This window comes from Balearica regulorum, chromosome 1 (genome assembly GCF_011004875.1).
Source record: "Balearica regulorum gibbericeps isolate bBalReg1 chromosome 1, bBalReg1.pri, whole genome shotgun sequence".
NCBI classification, from domain to species: domain Eukaryota; kingdom Metazoa; phylum Chordata; class Aves; order Gruiformes; family Gruidae; genus Balearica; species Balearica regulorum.
Window position 1 is genome coordinate 55025888 of NC_046184.1, and position 21455 is coordinate 55047342.

At 39.9% G+C, this 21455-nt stretch overlaps 1 protein-coding gene across 2 annotated transcripts in view; it reads right to left on the bottom strand.

The window, feature by feature from the left end:
• The window catches only part of PLBD1 (phospholipase B domain containing 1), a 41068-nt gene that overhangs the window by 13648 nt on the left and 5965 nt on the right, over nucleotides 1-21455 (bottom strand). For both annotated transcript variants that reach the window (XM_075750769.1, XM_075750773.1), the window contains exons 2-6: nucleotides 18397-18616; nucleotides 11468-11551; nucleotides 9422-9560; nucleotides 2356-2520; nucleotides 1042-1186 (exon numbers count right to left, since the gene is read on the bottom strand). In XM_075750769.1, the coding sequence (XP_075606884.1) occupies nucleotides 1042-1186; nucleotides 2356-2520; nucleotides 9422-9560; nucleotides 11468-11551; nucleotides 18397-18616 (753 nt within the window). The remainder of the gene's footprint in view (nucleotides 1-1041; nucleotides 1187-2355; nucleotides 2521-9421; nucleotides 9561-11467; nucleotides 11552-18396; nucleotides 18617-21455) is intronic.

Genomic DNA, 21455 nt, shown 5'->3' on the forward strand with positions numbered 1-21455 from the left:
TTCCTTTCAACATGAAATGAATGCAACTGCTTTTCAAAACAGTTTCCCAGTCACAGTCTCAGAGTCGCTGCCATGAAAGACCCTTGCCGTTGTAGTAAGGCAAGCACAGTAATTCAACAAAACATGTTTTGAAATCAAACAACAAAATTTAATCAGAATGAGACAGTTTCCTACAGCACATGTTTCACTTTAAAAAGTTTACAAAGATTCTTGAGTGTCTTGAGTATTACACTGAATTTGAAAATCCACCTTTAAAAGCTTATACAATGCTAACTCACTCTTAAGAGTCTTAGATTTGCTTTGGTTTTTCATGTTCACATTTCTTGGTCCTCCTCTAGCAAGAGTACGTATTTTACCACTGAAATATTAACTGCTGGCCATTTCTAACATTCTTCCAGGAACATTGAGAATATTATATGCTGCCTAATCTTCCCGAGGGAGATTTTAAATATTCTGACTGGCTATACTACTAACATATGAAAAAAGCATTAAAAAAATACTCCCCTCTACAGCCTACAGAGAAGCTGGAAGAACAAGATGAGGGGAAAAGCAACCAAACAACTGACGGTTTGCTAACCCAACACCAAAGAAGTCGATACAATTTCAAATGGCTAGTGTTTGATACTCTCTAATAATCCCATTACAGCATGAGTCATGCCACAGTCCAAAACAGAAGTGTTCAAAACTTAATAGCAAACATGCAAATGCTACAGGCAAGGTGAGAAGTTCAACAGTTGAGATGACTGCAGACTACACGAGCAGAATTCAAAGCAGTGTGTTTGTGCCAGAGGTAGAATATTTAACTAGCACTATTCAGAGCACTGAAGGTGATTAATCAACAACAAAAGATGATGACAACACCATGTTCAAGCCAGAAAATGAAGACAACATTTTGTCCTCTCAGTGGCTAAAATTTTTAAGGTAGATTGAAGCCAGCGCTTGTTGAGGTATCATGCTTTTTATAGATAAGATATCTGCAAGACATTGAGATGGTCCATGCCATCTTGGATATCTACATTGTTTTGGTTTTCTTCACTTTACCTGGGTAACTACTGAAGGAGACACGGCTGGTGCTAGTGTCTGGATCAACTATATTGAAGTTCCAATGCTTATATATTCTCAGTGTGGCCGCATATGTAAACCAGCTGGAATGGGCAAAATATATATTCTCATATCCAGGTAAAACCTGGAAAACAGAAGCAGAAAGATGAATGATTTCAGACCCTACTACACTCTGCATGTTTTGTACTTGATAGAAACTGGGAGAACAACTTAAGTAGTTTGATTAACTTCATTGTTCAAGAAGGAGCAGATTCTTGTGCTTTTAAATGTGTATTTAACAATGAATTTCTGAAATCTCTGGAAATAATTCTTGCCTATGTGTTGTTTTCAAATAATTAGTTATTTTTCAAAATGAAAGAGCTTAGGGTTTTGGGGGACACCTGCATCACATGGTATGTTTTGTTTCCCCAGTTTCCTCTTGAATACTTGCATTTACACATTCAGATCAGCTCTCTGCAAACATATTCAGCATTAACTGAGAACAAGCTGTTTCTGTGAAAATGCCTCCAGTTAACTTTAAAGTACAGAAGCAAAGGCAAGTAAATTAATTTTGAGAAGGTAAATACAGATTGATAGTACATCTTTTCAAAGTATTTCCCTGGTTCTAGGATTTGTTGTTAGCTCAGAAACCTCTTGCTGTAGGCAAATGCTTGAATGAATGCTTCTCGATTTAAGGTGAATATTGTTGCTCTGGGATATACGGAGTCTCCACATGCAGACTAGATCCTTGATAATATTAACTGAAAAAAATGTAATTGCCACCATGATGTATCAGACATTTATATTAAAAGCATTTTTTTCTGTCAGTACTTCCACTGGAAAGCTGTTCCAGAGTATCACTGTTAACACTTAAAAACATCGGCCGCTTGCACTCATTTGTTCATGTGCTAACACTGTCCTTTAGTTAAAGTAATCCTCTTCCCTTTCTCCCTCCTTATTTGCCAAATGTTATCTGTAGGCATTCACAAGAACCCTGTTCAGACTTCACTTGGTTAGGTGAACAAGTTACTCTTCCAGTCTCCTCTCCATGGTAGTTTCCCTTTCCCTAGTATTCTAGTAGCTTTTCATTGTCAATCTCTATGGTTTTGTTTTGGTTTTGTCCCTGCCCTTGAACACAAGTAAGCATAACTGGACCCAGAATCCTATAGAAGCATACATGACAACTGCATAAAAGCACTTTGACTGACAGGAGTCTCTTTATGCACATGCAACAAACAGTGAAGACTCCAGAAACGCAGACTCTCAACACGGCAGATCAACACAGTCACTGGAGACGAAGTTCTTGGTGCTCACCTTGATGAGTGCAGAGCAGTGACCCATATCCCACTGATATTTCCCATGGCTTCCTAGCTCCACGTTGCATTGTCCACTCCGTGTAGAATATTCAAATAATGCAGGAATGAGGTCCAACAGGTCTCCAACTGCATTCAAAAACTGGACATCAAAGATGCTCAGTGGCTGAGGAAAAGAAGAAGAGAGACCACAAAAAGCACTTTCAGACAGAGAAGCATCAAGACAGTCTTAACTGTTAGAATTTTTCTTTTGCTCTCAAAGAAAGCTCTTCTATAGCCCACAAAATACCTGCTCACAAAGACCAGGGTGCATTAGGCACCTAGATATCTTTAAGGGTCTGGCCCTTGTAGTGGCATTACCAATGCTAACATTTGAGGAAAAAAGGAGACGATAGTAGTAACTTATGAAACTTTTGTGTGGCTTTGCAAACAGCATACCAATCGGTCTGCTGTTACTGTTACGCTGGGGTAATAGTAATATTTAAGTGGTTCTTGTTTATCTAGATGCTTTTGAAGAGCCTTGTATACTCTTGGGAGTTTTCAGATTTTTATAAAGACTGTAATTTAAGACATCCTCAGGACTGAGGAAGAGGAAACAAATGAGGGAAGTGAGGTATGTTAACAATACTATCAAGTAAGGAACCAGCTGAAGAGAGGAAGTCAGACAAAAGGCACTCTGCTACATGTTTTCAAAACCCCTCTACGCTAGAGCTTAGCCAGGGTTAACTACATGCAGCTCATTGTGCAACGTGCTCTTCCGAACTTTCTCTTAGTTTGCCTCTCCGTAAATAAGAGCTTAACAGTGGTCTAACCTCAACCTTCAAAGACAGTTTTCTAAATCTTTCCTGTTCTTGCTTGCCCCACACCTTTAGTTAAGGCAAGGCTTAAGGAAAAGAAGTCAGAACACACATCACTGTAGGGCTATGAATAGTAATTTTAGAATGGGATGTAATCATATAGCAAAGAAACACACTGCTTGCGATATAAATCACTGTTATTAAACCATATAGCAGATCTCTCGACAAACCCCAATAAAGGGGAGAAAAGGATATAGAAAAAATAAACAGCACCAAATCCCTTTACTTTTTATTCAGAAGGTTTAATTCTGTGTTATTCATCTGCTATTTTGACAGAAATAACCAGCAGGAAAACCAAAAATAAAGTCTAGGCCATATATCCCAGGGGAAGGAATTAAACCTTCCCACAATGCTTACCAACACAAATGAGAGACATAAGCCATTCTCACAACTGAAATAATGCATCACAGAAGGCCCTAACAGCAGCTATAGTGCAAGGAAAAAATCCAAAGCAAACTTTCATATATGTTACATTGCTTTATCTCATGTTTTTGCTGTAAGGGCCCTGTAAGGGAGCAGCAAAGGCCACAACTGATAAACATCAAGAGATGTATCTTTGGATAGTTTTAATCAACTCAGTGGTATGAATAATTTACAAGTCCAAACAACTGCTATCTCATTGGAATCCATATAGAGAGACTTGGCACTGTTTCACCACAATTTGCCCCCCTCCAGGTGCACTTAAAGGTCTGCAAGCCCACCACACAATGAAGAGAAGCTGTTTTCCAATGTCCAATTTACACAGGCATTACTGTACAGTACCACCAGGAGGGGAGCAAACAGGACTGTATATGAGAATGCTCAGCCAGCAATGAGACATTTTAATTGTACTTGCTATCCATCTGGCAAGTACGTAGTCTCCTCCATAAAACCTGCCTTCATTGCAACATCTACAGGTAGCTACACTGATACTGCTGCAGCATCACTTGGAATTGCCTGTATTTTTTTTAAGTTTCACATTTCTGTGCTATCTTATAGTCATGTCAAGTCAACAATGCAGTAACTACTAGGAAGTCCATTCAAGCTAGAACAAAGGTACCAAGAAAGGAAGCTATCAGAACCATGTACACAGAAAGGTGGCCAGAGAGCAGGAGGAAAGATCCACTCAAAGAAAGAAGCAAAGGTTATGTAAATTCCTGGGGCTCCACTGGGTGAGATTAGGCTGCCAGCTCCCAAAGCCAGCCAAAGTATCAAAGAAGTGAAAAAGGAATTAGGTTGTTGAGTACCCACTAGGGTTCTGTTTTCATTCCCTTTTTGAGGGGCAAGAAAACTTTGTTCCAGTTTATTTCCAAGAATTCATTGCTCTTCTTGGATAAACCTGGTTTTGTGTTTAAGATCATCTGATGCTCAGTGACAACAAGCACAGTGCACAGAGCTTCTCTGGAGTCTCAGTAAAACAATGCATTCAAATAGGAGACTTGGGCATCTGCAACGCAGGCCAATTCTGGGAATTTCAGGAGTGGCCCAAGGCATCTGCCACAAGGCTGAAAGCCCAAGTTTGGGACTTCTTACAGCCAATTTCCAGGATATATAGAGAAGTCTTCTCTGGGAGGAGTTAGTCAGTGTCCACCAGCAATAATTAGACTAAAAAGCATGCATCAGAACAAGTGCACAATATAGGGCATATTACAATCTTTTGTAATCACCTTCTATCTCACACAGCAATGTCAGGAAAACACGTTGCATGCATGGTTTACATCCTGAGGAAGAGTGAATGAATGAGCTAAATGGACAAGCAGAGAGATGGTATAGCTACGACAAGAGAAAAAGTCCTTTTGCTAGAATGTGTGCCTCCACCTCTAGGGTACAATCCTGAATAGCAAAAAAAAAAATCAAATTGTGTTTCAGTTACATCAGCTGTAAGGAGAAATAAAGTCAGAAAGGGGAGCAGATAGGAGAGAACCAACCTTAAAAGCTTGTCTACATAGGGCAGCAAAACAGAAGTTACTCTAAAAAATTATTTTCTGTGCATGAGCATTCTCAATACAAAATAAGGAAGCACAAATAGAGAGATGTCCTAGAATCATTGTACTACTTAAAACTCTGACACCTTCTTATTCAAGACTAATTTCCCTGTGTAGACAAGCCCAAGATTAATCACAGCGTTGGTAGAGCATTAGGCAGATGAAAAGGCTTAATGTTCTTTGAGTGCCCCTCCTTCAGAAATTGTCTTGACAAAAGGGTTGGGTTTGTTTACTGGATATAAAATGTTGCTAAACCAGATGGAACAATGTCACACTAACATGAAAACTTGTTCAGATTTTGACATCATTCTTAATGATACCTGTAAATATCAAATTCAAAATACAGAAGTTTACAATATACATTGCCTTCATGCAGGTTTCAAAGGAAGCATCTAAAATAGCCCTGCAGGAAACCAGACTTCATGCAATTAAAAAAGTTTAGAACAGTACACTACAAAACACATACTTCATACATATAGGAAAAAAAGAGTATGTAGTAGTACTACCAAACAGTGCAGAGTCCACATCAAATTTTCCTTCTGTAGTAAGGCTCAGTTATTTGTGGCAGATACAATGGTTCTACAATATTCAAGTGAATTAGACCTTAAGCTTAGGGGAGAAAAGTGGAACATTTCAGAGTGGCCTGTGTGCATATAATCCAACTCTCATTCAAGCACTATCTTGATTCAGCATACAGGACAATGGAAAATCAGATCTTTTCACTTGTCTTCCTCAAATAAGTGCACATTAACTAGTCCACCAAATGTAAAACTCCAACTACTTGCAAGTTTGAAAACATATGTGTAGTGCTGATAAAAAAACCTTGACACATGAAATGTGTAAGATTAAAAGCAGATTAGCTACTGATACAGAATTTCCATTCTCCTGAAAAGGGAACAATCTTGTTCATCTTTGCCCAGTGCTCAGTGTTGAAATCCACAGACTTTGTAAACAGAGTCCCTTTTCTCCATCTTTTGATCGATCGCTCTTAACCAACCAGCTTGTCAGTGTTCAGGAGAGCGCTCTGTCCATGTATATGCATACATTGGAGAGGGAGAGAATAGAAGAGCTTTGAAATCCATCTCTTCCTCTTTCTTCTCTATGTCTCTGATCTTTTGGAAGTTAGAGGAAAAAGTAAGACTTCCCAGCATTTCTTATGCAGTGTTTAGCCTTCTTTTAAGCTTAGGACATTGGGGGAAATTGCTCTCTGCACATAAAGAATAATTATAGAGTAATCGGTTATATTTAGAAGTATGCATAGTTTTTCCCAACAGCAGTTAGAACATGAGGCAACAAAACACAGCCTGTCACATCTTGGGGTTTGTTTGGTTTTGAGTTAGGGTTTGGGGGGGGGGGGGGGGGGGGGGGGGGGGGGGGGGGGAGTGGGAAGGATTAAGAAAAAAAAACATAAAACCACCATACAACCCACATGAGATTCTCAGTATTTCTAATGTTCATTACCACCATGAATGCAAACTACTGCACCATTAAAGATCAGAAGATAAACTCATTCCTCATGATAACAATCCTAAGACAATACACATATAGAAAGGATTCTTTTTTTAATGAAAGAAAAGTAGTATCTACCAAAGGAAAGAGGGAAGAGGACACTGAAAGCACTAAGGAAAAAATGCAGTAAGAATGAGATTTGCTTTTAAAAACATGCATAAATTGTTGTGAGAGCTTTCAGTAACAAGTCTATTTTTTAAAGTGAGAAATGAATAATGAATCATAGAATGGTTTGGGTTGGAAGGCACCTCAAAGATCACCTAGTTCCAACCCCCCTGCCATGGGCAGGGACACCCTCCACTAGACCAGGTTGCCCAAAGCCCCATCCAACCTGGCCTTGAACACTTCCAGGGAGGGGGCATCCACAGCTTCTCTGGGCAACCTCTTCCAGTGCCTCAGCACCCTCACAGTAAAGAATTTCTTCCTAGCATCTAATCTACATCTCCCCTCTTTCAGTTTAAAGCCATTACCCCTTGTCCTGTCACTACATGCCCTTGTAAACAGTCCCTCTCCAAGGATAAATACTCACTACTGCAGTTGTTGCCCAAAGAAAGATCAACATTGGATGAATTGAACCAAAGTATAATACTTACAAGTAAGGAGAAGAAAAAATTATCTTCTAGGTGAATGTATTTGCCAAACATTCTACTAACAATCTAAGGGATTAAATAAAAGAACCTTTTTAACATTCTTATAATATGTACTGCAAAAGCAAAGTCGAAAACAGCTTCTTTGGAGGGCAGATGTTCTTTAATGACAAGGAGTAAGGACGATGCTGTTGGTCTTCGGGGAGGGGGGGGAAGGGGGTGTGTTTGGTTTGTTTGTTAGTTTAGGTTGGTTTTAAGTGCCAACGATTTACAGAAGCTGGGTTGATTCTCAGATAAGTGGATGTGTCAAAGCTAGACTACTAGTCAGTGACATTGCATCTGCACCCGTTTTTATTGTACATGTAAGCTCGGAGCAACAATCTTCAAGCTCTTCATTTCATGAAGGGGGTCCTAACAGCACTAAATATGTACACAAATAGCATTGTGGTAGCCTAATCTCGCAGAACTATTTGAAAAGTAGCATGGTATCCAAGTGAACTGCATATATTTTTGCAGAGCTGACAGGTATCATGTTGATGCCAAGGAAAACCAAACATGTAGGTGCAAAAGCAGCTGTCCAAACTGTACTCAAAGGTAAGAGACTGATGTTAACTTACTGTCTCCAGCAAACAGAGGAACCTGCAGCACCGTATCAAGTGAGAAATAAATACACAGGGAAAATTTTTAGTTCTAATAGAAAGGGATGGATCTCAACATAGGTGATAAAGCCAAAAGCTAAAATTGTGAAAGGCATAGGAAGGAGTTGAAAGAAATTCCACCATCTGCCATACGCACATTTGGGAAAAGAACTATAGATATCCACTGCATATAACTCAAAAAATAGAGGACACATTTCACACTGAACCACATATTTGCACTTTCACTAAATGCACCATTTTTATATAAGCATGCTGATGAGATTATCTGAAAAGAGGATTAAGAATGACTTGGTCACTTCAGAGGTCAGTGCTTTTTAGTATCAAATACACTGTTAAATAAGTAAATATCAGGTAATACACGTTGCAGGTAGGACATTGCCTATTACAAAGAAATAGCTCAGGCACAAACTAGCACTTTCCCCTCCCTGCATCTGAAACTAAAGGATTCTGAAGCAGCCAAAAAAATTTATGAGTTTTGCAGGTCTCTTCAGACACAGGTGTTATGAAAGGGAATTAATGAGTTCTTTTCCTAGAAAGTCAAGGTGTCTTAGTGTCTTCCCTATAGCTCGGGCCCATCAGGATGGATCTTTCTATTATTGTGAAAAGTCTTTTCTTTTAGTTTGAGCCGATTCCCCATTTGTGAAAGCCCCAGAGCAAGTTCTACACAACAAAGATGTGCATTTTACTAAAACCCAGCTGTTTATTATTTAGCACTCCCAACTTCTCTAAATTCTTGATATGGTTAAACAAAGATAAAGGGGGTCAACTACAATTACTCAAGTCCTCCCTCTCACGTTGAGAAACCTATTAGACATTAGACTTCAGAACAGCACTGTAATAACGGTAGCTCTACTGGAGTTAAAGGAGCTCTGCTATTTCATACAAGCTGATGATCCAGAACACAATTCAAATTGAATTAAAAAAATACTATACCCCATTTGGCCTGCCACAGCACTGACCATATATTTTGTAACGGGAGACTTAGAAAAGAAGGCATTTAGCAACATAAAACATATGCAAAAATAGAAAGGCTTTTAAGATTTGAAATCTGACGCTTGGAAATAAGAACAAAAGCTTTAATACACTCCCTACGTGCCGATTCATGCTGTTGCAGCTACTCTTTATACCTAGAGGGTCATTTGCTCAGTAACAGTTGTAAAGTGACAACAGCAAGCACTTTGGAAGTGTCTGTCCTTCCAACATTCACACATGGATACAAAAGCCAACCCCAATCTAATCAGTACGTGAACACCTAGGGCTCCAAGTCCAGTGCAAAGGATCTGTAGTGACAAGACAACACACAAGCAAGTGCTCAGTCATATTATCTACATTGAACACCCACTGAAGTCCTTGTAGAATGGCATGCAGAATGAGTACTTGCCACTAATTATCCTCCTCTTTTTTTTTTCCTACATATCAGATTCCCTTCCCCAACCTTTGTCCTCTGACATCCCATCCCCAGCTACTGAAAAAGAGATGCAGTCATCTTACTGTTTGTTTGTGTAGTTTAGCCCACTCGAGGGCTCCCATGTATAGACCATCCAACTGTGCAATAATATAGCCAGCATGCCTCCAAAAGGGGTCATCCTTATTATTTCTGATTTGTTGTCTTGTCCATTGATCTTGTTTCCTGCAGAGGAACAAACAGGTTGGGGTTTTCTTGGTTTTTGTTCTAGAGTATCATTGATAATGCAGGGAAGGGACAAATTTATTATGACCCAGATGATCCAAAACACCTTCCTAGTGTTCTGAGGCAAATCATGCTTTGGAAATCCTGCAGATATAAATGTTATATCCTCTGGGTGTAAACATTCAGATCCATGCAGCATACCTCTACCAGACTTTAGTATCAAAGAAAGAGCTGGACTCCACCTCTGTGAGGGACTGCTAGATCAGATCCAGCATCCCCTTATGGTCAGTAAAGGGAAACAAGCGTTTGATAGGTCAGATGAACCATTCCCTTTTAAATGCCTATTTAAGGATAAATTAGGCTGACCTTTGAAGACACTGTTTCTCTCCCCTACGTACAAGTGCAATGAAGGTGTGCTGCTGGTAGTACTCAAACGCTGCCTGAGAATCATTGCTATCCTCCCCCTGAGGAAAAGGTGGGAGGCCAAAACACAACCATCCCATGTGCCAAATCCAATGAAGAGGTTACTAGCCAAATAACCCAGGTTTGGAGCATGAGGCAACATTAGCTCAACAGACCCTAGGGGAAGAGCAACCAACATTACAACGATGTCCCAGCATTCCCCACTTTGCTGTGTACAAAGGGCCATGGAAGAGCCACAGTTGTTAGAGTAAGTCAGGACCAGATTCCAGCCTCTTCCATCCTCCTGTATCTATCTATCCATCCAGCATTACATACAGCAGCAAAAAAAGAGAGAGAATGAACCTGGTAAGGAAGCAAACTCTTCCAGCAGTCTGTGGGTGACAAAATCAGCCAGAATTAGCTTTCTGAAAGTAACAAGTATGTCAGAGGAAAAAGGGATATGGTCAGAGCACGCAGGGCTAAAGACTTTCACAATGCAGCAGTAGTGTTGCAAGAATACTATTAAGCGAAGCAGCAATGCAGGAGTCCAGGATATAGGCAACAGAAAAATTATACAAGGCCACCTAATATTTCCCCCATCCTCCAACAACGCATCTTGGGGGATACATCTGCTATGCTGAGTCATTCCGGGAAAAAACCCCATACATATTGATATGGTAGCTAGCCCATTTTTCTCACAAGGACAGCAATGCTGAAGAGTGATAGTAAGGAAGCACTGAGATTTTTTTCTTTCTCTTCTTTTTGGATAAGTTAAAACCAAACTGCTTTACGTATGTGCACCAATAACAATTAGTCAGATACATAACCCCTTGTGGAAAGCACAAGACAAGGGAAAGATGGAAAAAATAGTTCCCAGAAACGACCAAAGTTTCATGGAAGTATTTGTAATGGAAGAAAATATAAGTCTAAGGAGATTTAAACAAGTGGTAATCACAGTTGAGTTTCCCAGTACCTGGCCTGGTTCTTCTCCCACTTGTAGTTTCCCACCAGTGTAGCTGCATTATTTGAGCAGAATTACTTTTGATTTATAGAGCTGAAGAGAAAAGGGAATCAGGACTTTTGTGATTAGAACAGAATTTACGTCAGTGGTAGAATAAACAAAATTCTAACCTAACAGAGCAAGGAAAGGATACACCGTGCTAAAAAGATTAAGTGCCAAGAAACCACGTTGTTCAGTGTAACATTCAAAATATCAGCTTTTTAGAAAAGGATTTTGACTAGAATTACATTCAGAATTCATTGGCATTATCCACACCTCTTTGTAGCAATAGTTTTAAATATTTCTTTGAAATAATCAGAATTAGGGAAGGGCATATGCTGCTCTTCATGTTTAGCACTTTTTTTTCATAGTAACAGCATTCAGAGGGAAAGGAAGCATATATTTTCTTTAGCCCATAAGGAAGAGAATAAATAACCCTTGATAATTCTGTCACTCTCCACCCCCAAGTCTTGAATAATTTCTTTTCCAATAACTAAATACATACGCCATAAAGTTCTGAACTCCACGTCGAATGGTGGGATTCTTAATTAACTGTGGATACATATTTGCAGCATGGTCATACATATGCCTGAAAGAACAAGAGTAGCAGAAGTTATTCTTTTGCATCTACCCTTCCTTTTGCTTACCAACCCACTGGTCAATAAGCATTGATAGACAAGCACCACAGTCCACAAAATAAGCTTTTCCTAATCACAGAAATTACTACATATCTTTAATGCATGACAAACAGGAAAGGTAACAAATGGATCATTGAAATTTAACTTAAACAGCCTCGCTAATACCTGCTGAAACTGCTGTACAATGGAAAGAGAAGCAAGAATGAGATTGAACTACTTCACAGCAAAACTTCACATTCAGGGAATAGTTGTAGGCCAGAACCATCTTGGAAGCCTTAGCACATTAATTAAAGTCACAACAAAAACAGTTTACTGGAGAGCTATTCTATTTGGAACCAAGAAAACAGAGGTGAGAATGTAATTTGCTGATTCAGTTGTGAAAGACAATTTCAGCCTGAAATCTAGCAGGTTTTACTTACCATTAACCATGTTCCTTCCTTACCAATTAAGCTAAATATCTCTATTTTAAAGCGTGTATATGTTGATCCTACATGTTCCCACAGAAACTCCCTAAACAGATTCAACTTATTGGAGACCAAAATTATTGTGATGTTTTTTGTTGAATTCAGTTAGCTGTTTCATTCCCATTAACTAAGAGAAACAAAAGCTGTACAGTTTTTTTGGTTGGTTGATTGGTGGGTTTTTTTGATTGTTTTGTTGAAGTGAAGCACTTTACATTTCAAGATGAAATCAACTGCCAAAAATTGCTCAGGATCCCAAAAGTTAAAATTACCCTTCCATTTTAGGTCAAATGTAATTCTCTGGTTCAAGCCAAAACAGAACTTTTGGATTTTTTCATTCTGTTCATTTTTTTTTTTTCCTATCAACATTTCATAATTTGGGTCAATTTTTTTCAGCCACTGAATAAAAAAAAATTTAAAACATAAAAAGAAGGAGGGAAGAGAAATACTTAATTCTAGGTGGAAATCAGCAGAAAATTATTTCACTGAGGTCTGGAATCAGTAGAGCTACATCAGTCATCAGTAAAATTAGCTCCTACCAAGTGCCGAGAGAAAGAAAACAGAACTAACATACCAGCCTCAAGGAAAGCAGGACAGAATTCCCTATATTAAAACTCACAAGGCCAACCTCCTTCAAGAGGGATGCAGATGGGAGCTCTTCCCAGTTTCCCTTAGAGCATAATTTGAGAATATAGCCAGAGATGATTGAATGGTTTGCTGATAATTAGAGAATCAACCATTGACCTTCTCCCCTCTCTTTCTGTCCCCTGTCCCATTCCCAGCTGTTCAAGTACTTGATTGCATGACCCTGCTGCCTTAGCTCTGGTACCTTGCAGATTGCCAAATCTGTCAGTACACATTCAGGCAAAACACTAGCCCAGCAAAAAAGGGAATATATTTTCCTGGCAGTTTGTAGTTTGATTTAGGTTTTTATGTAGACACATAAACAACAAAGGTGGTGCAAGAAGACAGCTATCTACTGTGTTAGTAAATGAACTGATGCATGAAAGGGTCTGATCAGTGCCAGGGCAGACAAGTTGGGTGGAATTGGATCTGCGGAGAAAGGAGCTGGGACAAGAGAGGGGAACATTCAGCAGCTTTGCACTATTATACCTTTCAAGAAACTGCAGCTATAATATCAATTTTAGTTCTAGAGTTTCCTGTCTTCCATTTAACACAAAACTATATGCCATAATCATAACCTACTTCTTGAAGAGGACAATAAAGTTGAAGAAACAGATCAAAAGTCTCCACCCCTGCAATCACAGAGAATTTGACAAATAAAAATTCCAGGTAATTTTAGGAAGTATAGAGTATGTTACGCTATAATTTCCTACAAGTCAGAGCTCTCATGGCACTAGAGAAGAGGAGCAAACAGCACGAGACAGTCCATCTGGCAGATGGTCTTTTAGGGATGAGAAACACTTGAGGATAAAAACCAGCCAGGATACTACTCTAATCACTGCCTGGGCCAGGACAGATGATCAGGCTTCCAGGTTCAACCATCAGCTCTACTCTCCATTTTGCACTCAAAGGTTATGCAACACAAGGCAGATTTTACACTAGTAGTATCTTTAAGCTATGATGACTGATGTAGAGACTGGATTAGTTTAGAATCAGGGGACTGAAAAAAGCTTCTTTAATGGCCTTTCTCCTACGCTATCAGAGGACATACAATTCCTGGAATTGATTTTTCTTTTTTAAATACCCAAGGTTATTGAGAATTTTTCCCCTAGTTGCTCTGGGGTTTTTGTTTGTTTTTTTTTTGTTTTGGTTTGGTTTTTGGGGGTTTGGTTTTGGTTTTTTTGCTTTAACAAAGCTTCTATGTGCATGGCTTGCACGTTTTGTAAGGGTATTATCCTCTGAAGTAAATTGGATCATTATAGTAAGGTAAGGCTTTGCAACTGTATCTAAGACCAAATGCAAGGCAATTACAAAGCTGGGACAGGAATTCAAAGTCCAAAAACAGCAAAGCAGAGCCCTGCTTCTTCAAATTAGAGAGGAAGATGACAGGACTCAGGTCAGCTGAGGTTATATAAAAAAAAAAAAGAGTACAATTAATGTTGCTTCAAATTTAAATACTGCTCTTAGGCACCTGGCATCCCCCAATTGGAACTGATTAAAAGTATACGCTTAACATCACAGATTTGGATGTGGTCTGCCATTGCCAAAGTAAAGTGACGCCTCATTAATGCTTCTCTGTGTGTAATGGGGGAAGAGAATTCATACTCAAGAAAACCAAAGCAAACATCTTTGGCTGGATGATAGGACTGGACCTTACAGAGAGGTGAGAGACTGAGGATAAAAACAAATGTCTGGATCTCCAGACACCACAGACACTAGAATTAGATTTATCCCACCTCTATGTGTTTTCAAAATAGACAGCTGCTATCTGAATTAGGTGCCAACACTAGAAAGATGAATCATGCTCTAGAAAAGGCTTGTGTTTCTACCCTTGCCAGTAAACGGGTCTGACTAGCTTAGCTATTGCTTTTTCTACCACTGACTTATACAGCTAGAGCCAAAATTAATTCTTCCCCAGTAATCTCAGATAAGACAGTCCCAGCATGTTTTGTATTTTGATTTTTTTTTTTAACCTGGTTGTCTTACATTCTGCTTAGGTTCCTATTCAGGACAAAGCATACACTTTTAAGAGAGATGTTTTGTCGCTCTTTTGCTCACATGGTGAGGCCTAGCTGTGTCTAAAAGCCCTCCTTCATGTCCTAAGTGTAATGCAAGAACTGAGCTAGCTGAGAATTCCTGAAGGTCTCCAAACTGCAGGCACTGTCAAGTTGGAGCTCCTGCTCAACAGACAGCTTCTGCAGGAACCTGTACAACTGGGGTCAGGCATGCAACATATCCTTCCCATTAATGCATCACAGAGCTCTTCCTAGTAGGACTTCAGGGTTTCTGCAAAGACACCCCCCCCCGGTCATTTCTACTTCATGAAGTCATTATCACAAATGGATGCAAAAGAGCTGGAGACCCTGGAGTTGTTCAGGCTACAGGTAGCAATGTGCTAGAGGGCACTTCAATTACCAGGCATGCCCAATGTTTTCACAGTGGAGGGCCGTGCCACCTCAGGTGGTGCTTGTAGAGGCAAGTGACACAAGCGTCTTCACTCTAGTAGCTAAGCGGTTTTTGATCCAAGTAAAGCCTTCCTCACAGCCAAACACATTGTTACACACTTCCTTGTCGTTACCAAGTTTTTCAGAAGGAAGGTTGAGCGCTGTGCAGCTACTGTGGGCACTGATGTGTGCAAAAGCAGAGAGTGTTTAGAGACACCTTCTCATAAAAGAAGTCACCATGGTGCTAGAGACTTTCCCTGAAGAGAGCCGGAATGGGTAGGGCAGTCTGATGGGAATAAGTTACAGATTGGGAAAGAATGTTTCCCGGTTTTACTTCAGAAGACTTGTGTAACTGTCCCAAATAAAGAACATCTGCCTGCATGTTAATTAGGATTTGTGAATCTCTAGGCAAGACAAAGAAGGAGAAATGGAGCTCTGAGAGCCATCTTAACATCTGCAAACTTAGTGAGTTGTCACTACTCCTGCAGTTCAAGAAATTGCAGACACACTGTCTAAGAGGATTCATGAGCTGCAGTTTGCTGAATAAAAAACCACCAAGGTCATGCAGCTAAAACCTGAAGTAATAGGTTCTCTGTCTTCTCAAGGGTCAGAAGACTACATCACTAATTCATCTTTGCTCCTCAGCTGGAGTACTTTCAATAGGTATTCTTAGCTTCAAAGAGAATCCCTCTTTATCCAAAATGGCTTTACATGACCTGACAGAAAAATTCATAATCCCCAGTAAGAAATATGCTTCCACTGCAGATACAGATGTACGATGGTGCAAAGACATAGCCAAAACCCCAATTCAGATGATATGTGTAATATTTGATAGCCATTTTAATGATAGTAAGCATTTTCAGGTTTTGCACTATCAGAGGATTTGTCAGTGGATTTCCTCAGAAAAGAAAGTCTTTGGCTACTTCTGGTTTTGCATCTTAACCCATACTCACACGTAAACTCCTTTAAAACAGTTGAGTTTCCCGCTTCACTTAAAAGCCAAAGTCTCAAACCCTACCTTTCCAAATTGATACAAACCCACACTTCACTTTAAAATCTGTGTTCATTACTATTTCCACTATATCCACTTCTCTACAAAGGGCCACTCAGTGCTGGACTGGTAGCCCTCCAGTAACAACAGCTAGGGCTAGAAACCAGCCTCAGTAAGCACCTGGCCTGAAGAAGGCAAAAGCCTTGAGCAGAATAACTTACAAGTACCTTCACTTCTGTGAATCTTCACTTAACACCTGGGGAAAAAACAAAGGGGAAAAACTCCCTCTCCTAAACCTAAGCATAGACTAAGACATCAGATTGTGTCTGCAGGGACTTTGTTTCATATTCAAACCATGCTTAAAGGAATGAACATATACTTAAATTTGTTTAAAAGACAGTCAGGAAGACTTATAAATCTACTCTGGAGGCAGAAGAGGAACACGACGTGGGTTGTTCCTACTAGAACATCTAAATACTTGCCATCTAATTGGCCTTAGCATGGATTGGGCTTTCTGTGTAGCAAGACAAGCTTTAAGCTGAACCACTTAGAGATTAGTACACCTTGGTAAAGCCTTAGTGGAAAAAAAAAAAAAAAAAAAACCTGTTGAGCAACACCCAGTTTTAACAATATTCTAAATGTAATGCTAGCATCCCCCAGATCCATACATAGTTTACGTAAACTGACTGAATAGCACATGACAGTAACCTCTCATGCCAAATAATCCTACAACATACATCCAGATCTCACGTACTTAATTTTCTTTCCTGCCTAGAGTACAGGTTGTGCACTCAGAACTCCAGGTTTCCTTTGCTCCTTCCCTCAGAAGCATTTTGTTATTGACAAGTATTACTTTATTGACTTTCCTTTATACTCTGGAGAGGCAGCTAGCTCTCTGGAAAGTCTACTACAAAGTCACATTAACATATCATATGATCAGAGAACTATTCATACATCTTAACTGATCTTAAAATGTCTTACTAATTAAATTAGTATCATCTTGTCCAGCAGCCATATCTGACAATTGTTCAGTCAACCCTCCCCTGCTGGCCTGTTTAACGCAGTCTATGGGTATTTACTTCAGTGTTCTGGAAGCAAAGCTGGTGAAGCCAAATGCATGTCACTGCATCCATCACAAGCATCTCCCAACTACTCCCCAGCCATGCATCATGATTTGGGAATTTTTCATTTCCTATGACTAAGTTGATAGAGGAAAAAGATGGAGCTTGTTCAACAAGCAGCCACAGGTCATGTTCTTAGCTGTATCACCAGCTATATCCTATCAGCTCGCATGTCATAGTGCCATTCTGTCTTCCAACTTAGTCAAGGAAAGAATAGGGTTTGGTTTGAGGGTTATTTTTTTTTGGTCAGTTGTTGGTTTGGGTGGTTTGGTTTTTGGTTTTTTTTAGGAAAAAATGCTCTGGATTCATAACAAGTACAAAATTCTGTCAGTTTTCATAGATCTGCATTGTGGGAGAGATTCAGTCCCTCAACTTCTCTTCAAAGGGCTTTCAGGAGTACACTGACCCTTCTAGACACAGCAGTCTACCTTCAGGCCTATCAGTGTATATATATTTTTTAACTTGTCCAAGAGAGACTAAACTCAATGCTGTGAGGTTTCAGTATCTGTTCCCCAGCAGTTTCTTGACAGTGCTTGCTGAAAAAGGTCCTCAAGGAAGCCCTGCAGCCCTTGCTAGCAACATTTCTCCTTGCCTGACCTGCTCTCAATTGTCTCATCTGTTGTTGGTCAGTCACCTAACTATAGGCTGGGGAAACGTCCTCTTCTGTCATTCTTGTATTTATGTATGTATGAGAATCTGTTGTGATTGAAAAATGCCTTTCATGTCAACTGTTACCTCACTGTATCGTTCACCTTTCTGTAAACTCTTCTTCCATTTTTATCAGCAACTCACAATCAATTTTTTTTTTCTGCTACCCCCTTTATAATTCTTTACACTGTAGGGCTTACACACTTCCTTACACATTATTCTGTGATTACATTACTTAATCAGTAATATAGATACAGTACTCATCTATCCCACCAAGGTGTTAGGAGAGCCTGCAGGATGAGAAGAGGGCATATCTTGATCCCATAATGAAGAAGCTATACTTCATACCTGCTACTAACTAAAAGAACAGTACATAACTGCAAAATGTATGGTTAGTTTAAATGGATAGGAATTAAGGGAAATGAAAAAACAAACAAAAATAAAATAAACTCACAAGTACAGAAATCCACTGGAGGTGGAAGTTGAGTTGCTTCCTAAGGTACTTACGGAGCTGTGAGATAGCCTTCCAAGAAGCCAGCTGCATACATGATATCTTCATTCCTTAAGGTCTGACTGCCATAGCCTGCTCTGATCTCCAGAACTCCCCAACCCGTTGTCTGTATAGTGTTATTGTAGAAACCATAGGCATCTCCACTCCTGTCCAGTGTATTCTTGACCTGAAGTGTTTTTTCAGCTCTATTCCAGTACACAGTTGCATAGCGGATTTCTATGGTGAAGAAGAAAGTGTGCAAGGGAAACAAACAAACATGACTAGGTATTTGCTATCTGATACTGAAATGTCATGACAATATTTTGGCAATTTAAAAAAGTTAATTTGATAGCTTTCCATCAGGTTTAGTTCTACCATGGAGAGCAACACTAATGTTAACATAATGAAAAGTTGCACGAGAATTGGAGTTTTACCAAGACAAAAGTTTACAGCTAAATATTCTCATGGTACTCTTTTGGAAATTATCTAAAACTCTTTCAGTTTACAGCTCCAACATAGCTGAGACTTGCCATAAAATTTAGAAGAGTATTTCCTTACCTGGCCCAGAAAAAAAAAATCTATACAAACCTTACTGAAGTAACTTTAGAAGACAGCATGCCTTAGCAAGTGCAAAGGAGAAGCTACTGTTGACTTTGTTCTCCACCTGAAGATTCAAAAGGCTACAGAAGTTTTCTACACTGTCTTTCTGGGCAACTAATCCTGGAGATGGCATTACTGAACAGGAGCACTAAAACTCTGTAGATCACAGGCTTAAGGACAAAAGCACCACAGGCATGCAATCCTTTAAGACACACAATTCCTATCACCCAGCTGCAATAGAATCGATTCCAAGTGTGAAATGAACAGGAAGGAAGGGCACTAGACTGCTCAGAGTTCTGCTTGGACTGCTATTTAAGAAACATTCCTCATTAGCTGGATTTTAATCCCGCTGAGCTGAAGAACAAAGAGCAAGGTAAACCGTTTTCCAAAAAAAAAAAAAAATCCCACAATTCTAATTCAACCTTCCCTAAGATGGCACCTGATTACATCAGATATCTATTGATGACCATTCAAATCACTACTATAGTGATTGCAAGTGAAAAGAGTTCAAAAAATCATGAAAAATTCTTTTTAAAGTTTTAAGGGATAATAAACACTCATAAACACTTTCAACTGCTGAGAAACTAGCAATGTTTTTATTCCCCTGACCCTTCTCCAATATGTAGCAACTAGTCCTGCCAGTTTATAGCAGGAAATTACAATTTGGTTACTAGTCCTCACAATTCATTTTGTGCATCATGCCCACAACAGATCCAAAATAGAGAGCTAGATCTAATTCTGGATGAGGTATGTGCTTAAGCAGCTAGCTTGATTTCAAATTAAGTGCACTCACTTTATTCAGTACTCTAAAACATAAGGAAGCTAGTTTTATGAAGAGCCATGATGCATTTGAATAAAAAAGCAGAAGCTTTCCAAGAACCGAACTCTTTCTCCAACTAATCACTTTTTCACATAGCAGTTACTCAGTTTCTTTAAGACAGTTTCCATACATTTTACCAGACTGTTGAATAATCTGTCATTCAACAGCCAGAAAGCTGTTCCCTCCTTGTGTTCCAGCAAGAAGAGCTAAAACTGTTCATTACCAACAATGACAAAATGGTTGAGGTTGGAGGGGACCTCTGGAGGTTATCTTGTCCAACTTCCCTGCTCAAGCAGGGTCACCTAGAGCAAGCTGCGCAGGATCGTGTCCTCGTGACTTTAGGTATCTCCAAGGATGGATTTTTACAACCTCTCTGGGCAACCTGTACCAGTGCTTGCTTCCCCTCATAGTAAGAAAGCGTATCCTGATGTTCAAAGAGAACCTCCTGTGTTTCAGTTTGTGCCGTCCGGTCCCATCACTGGGCATCACTGAAAAGAACCTGGCTCCATCTACTTTACACTCTCCCTTCAAGTATTTTTACACATTGATAAGATCCCCCTTGCGTCTTCTCTCCTCCAGGTGGAGCAGTCCCAGCTGTCAGCCATTCCCCACAGGAGAGATGCTCCAGTCCCTTACTCACCTTCGTAGCCCTTTGCCACACTCTCTCCAGTAGCTCCAGATCTCTCTTGTACTGAGGAGCCCAGAAATGGACCCAGCACTCCAAGCATTTCCTTACCAACGCTGAGCAGAGGGGAACGATCACCTCCCTCGACCTGCTGGCAACACTCTTCCTGATGCAGCTCAGGAGACAGTCATCCTTTTTTGCCATAAGGGCACATTGGTGGCTCACGTTCAACTTGGCATCCACCAGGACCCCCACGCCCTTTTCTGCAAAGCCACTTTCAAAATGGTCAGCCCCCAGCATATATTGGTACATGGGGTTCTTCCTCCCCGGGTGCAGGACTTGGCATTTCCCTTTGTTGAACTACACAAGGTTCCTGTCAGCCCATTTCTCCGGCCTGTTGAGGTCTCTCTGAATGGCAGCATTACCCTCTGATGTTTGAGCCATTCCTCCCAGTTTTGTATCATCAGCAAACTTGCTGAGGGACACTCTGCCCCATCACCCAGATCATTAAGGAAGATGCTGAACAGTATTGACCCCTTGCATACACCACTAGTTACTGGCCTCCAGCTCTGTACCACTATGTCAGTCTTCATGATGTACTAGAGACTTCTCATTTGAACAGGAAAAGCATTAGCAAGAACAGATTTTTAATAGGGAAGGAATTGGTGTGGGGTTTTTTCCCTTCTATGAATAGAAGTTTTTACATGAATCTCTATTTAGAGATGAAGTCAGTTCAGGGACTTGGAACACAGTGTTTAAAAACATGTTTTTCATCTGCCAGGTACTGAGGCTATTTAAAGGACTGAGACATGACAAATTCTGGATATCTCCAAGCAGCTGTAATCTTTTTTTTCTGTTGTCTCCTTAACTATCTTCTAGTAATACATGGGGTAATTGCTGCTTTAGCTTAAGCATAAACATGGGAATCACTCAGACTGAAAAAAAAAAAAATCTATAAAAGAACAGACTGATAAGGGTCATCACCAAAAAGAGCCAAAGGCCGTCTTACAAAGCTAAAGCTCACATAAGCA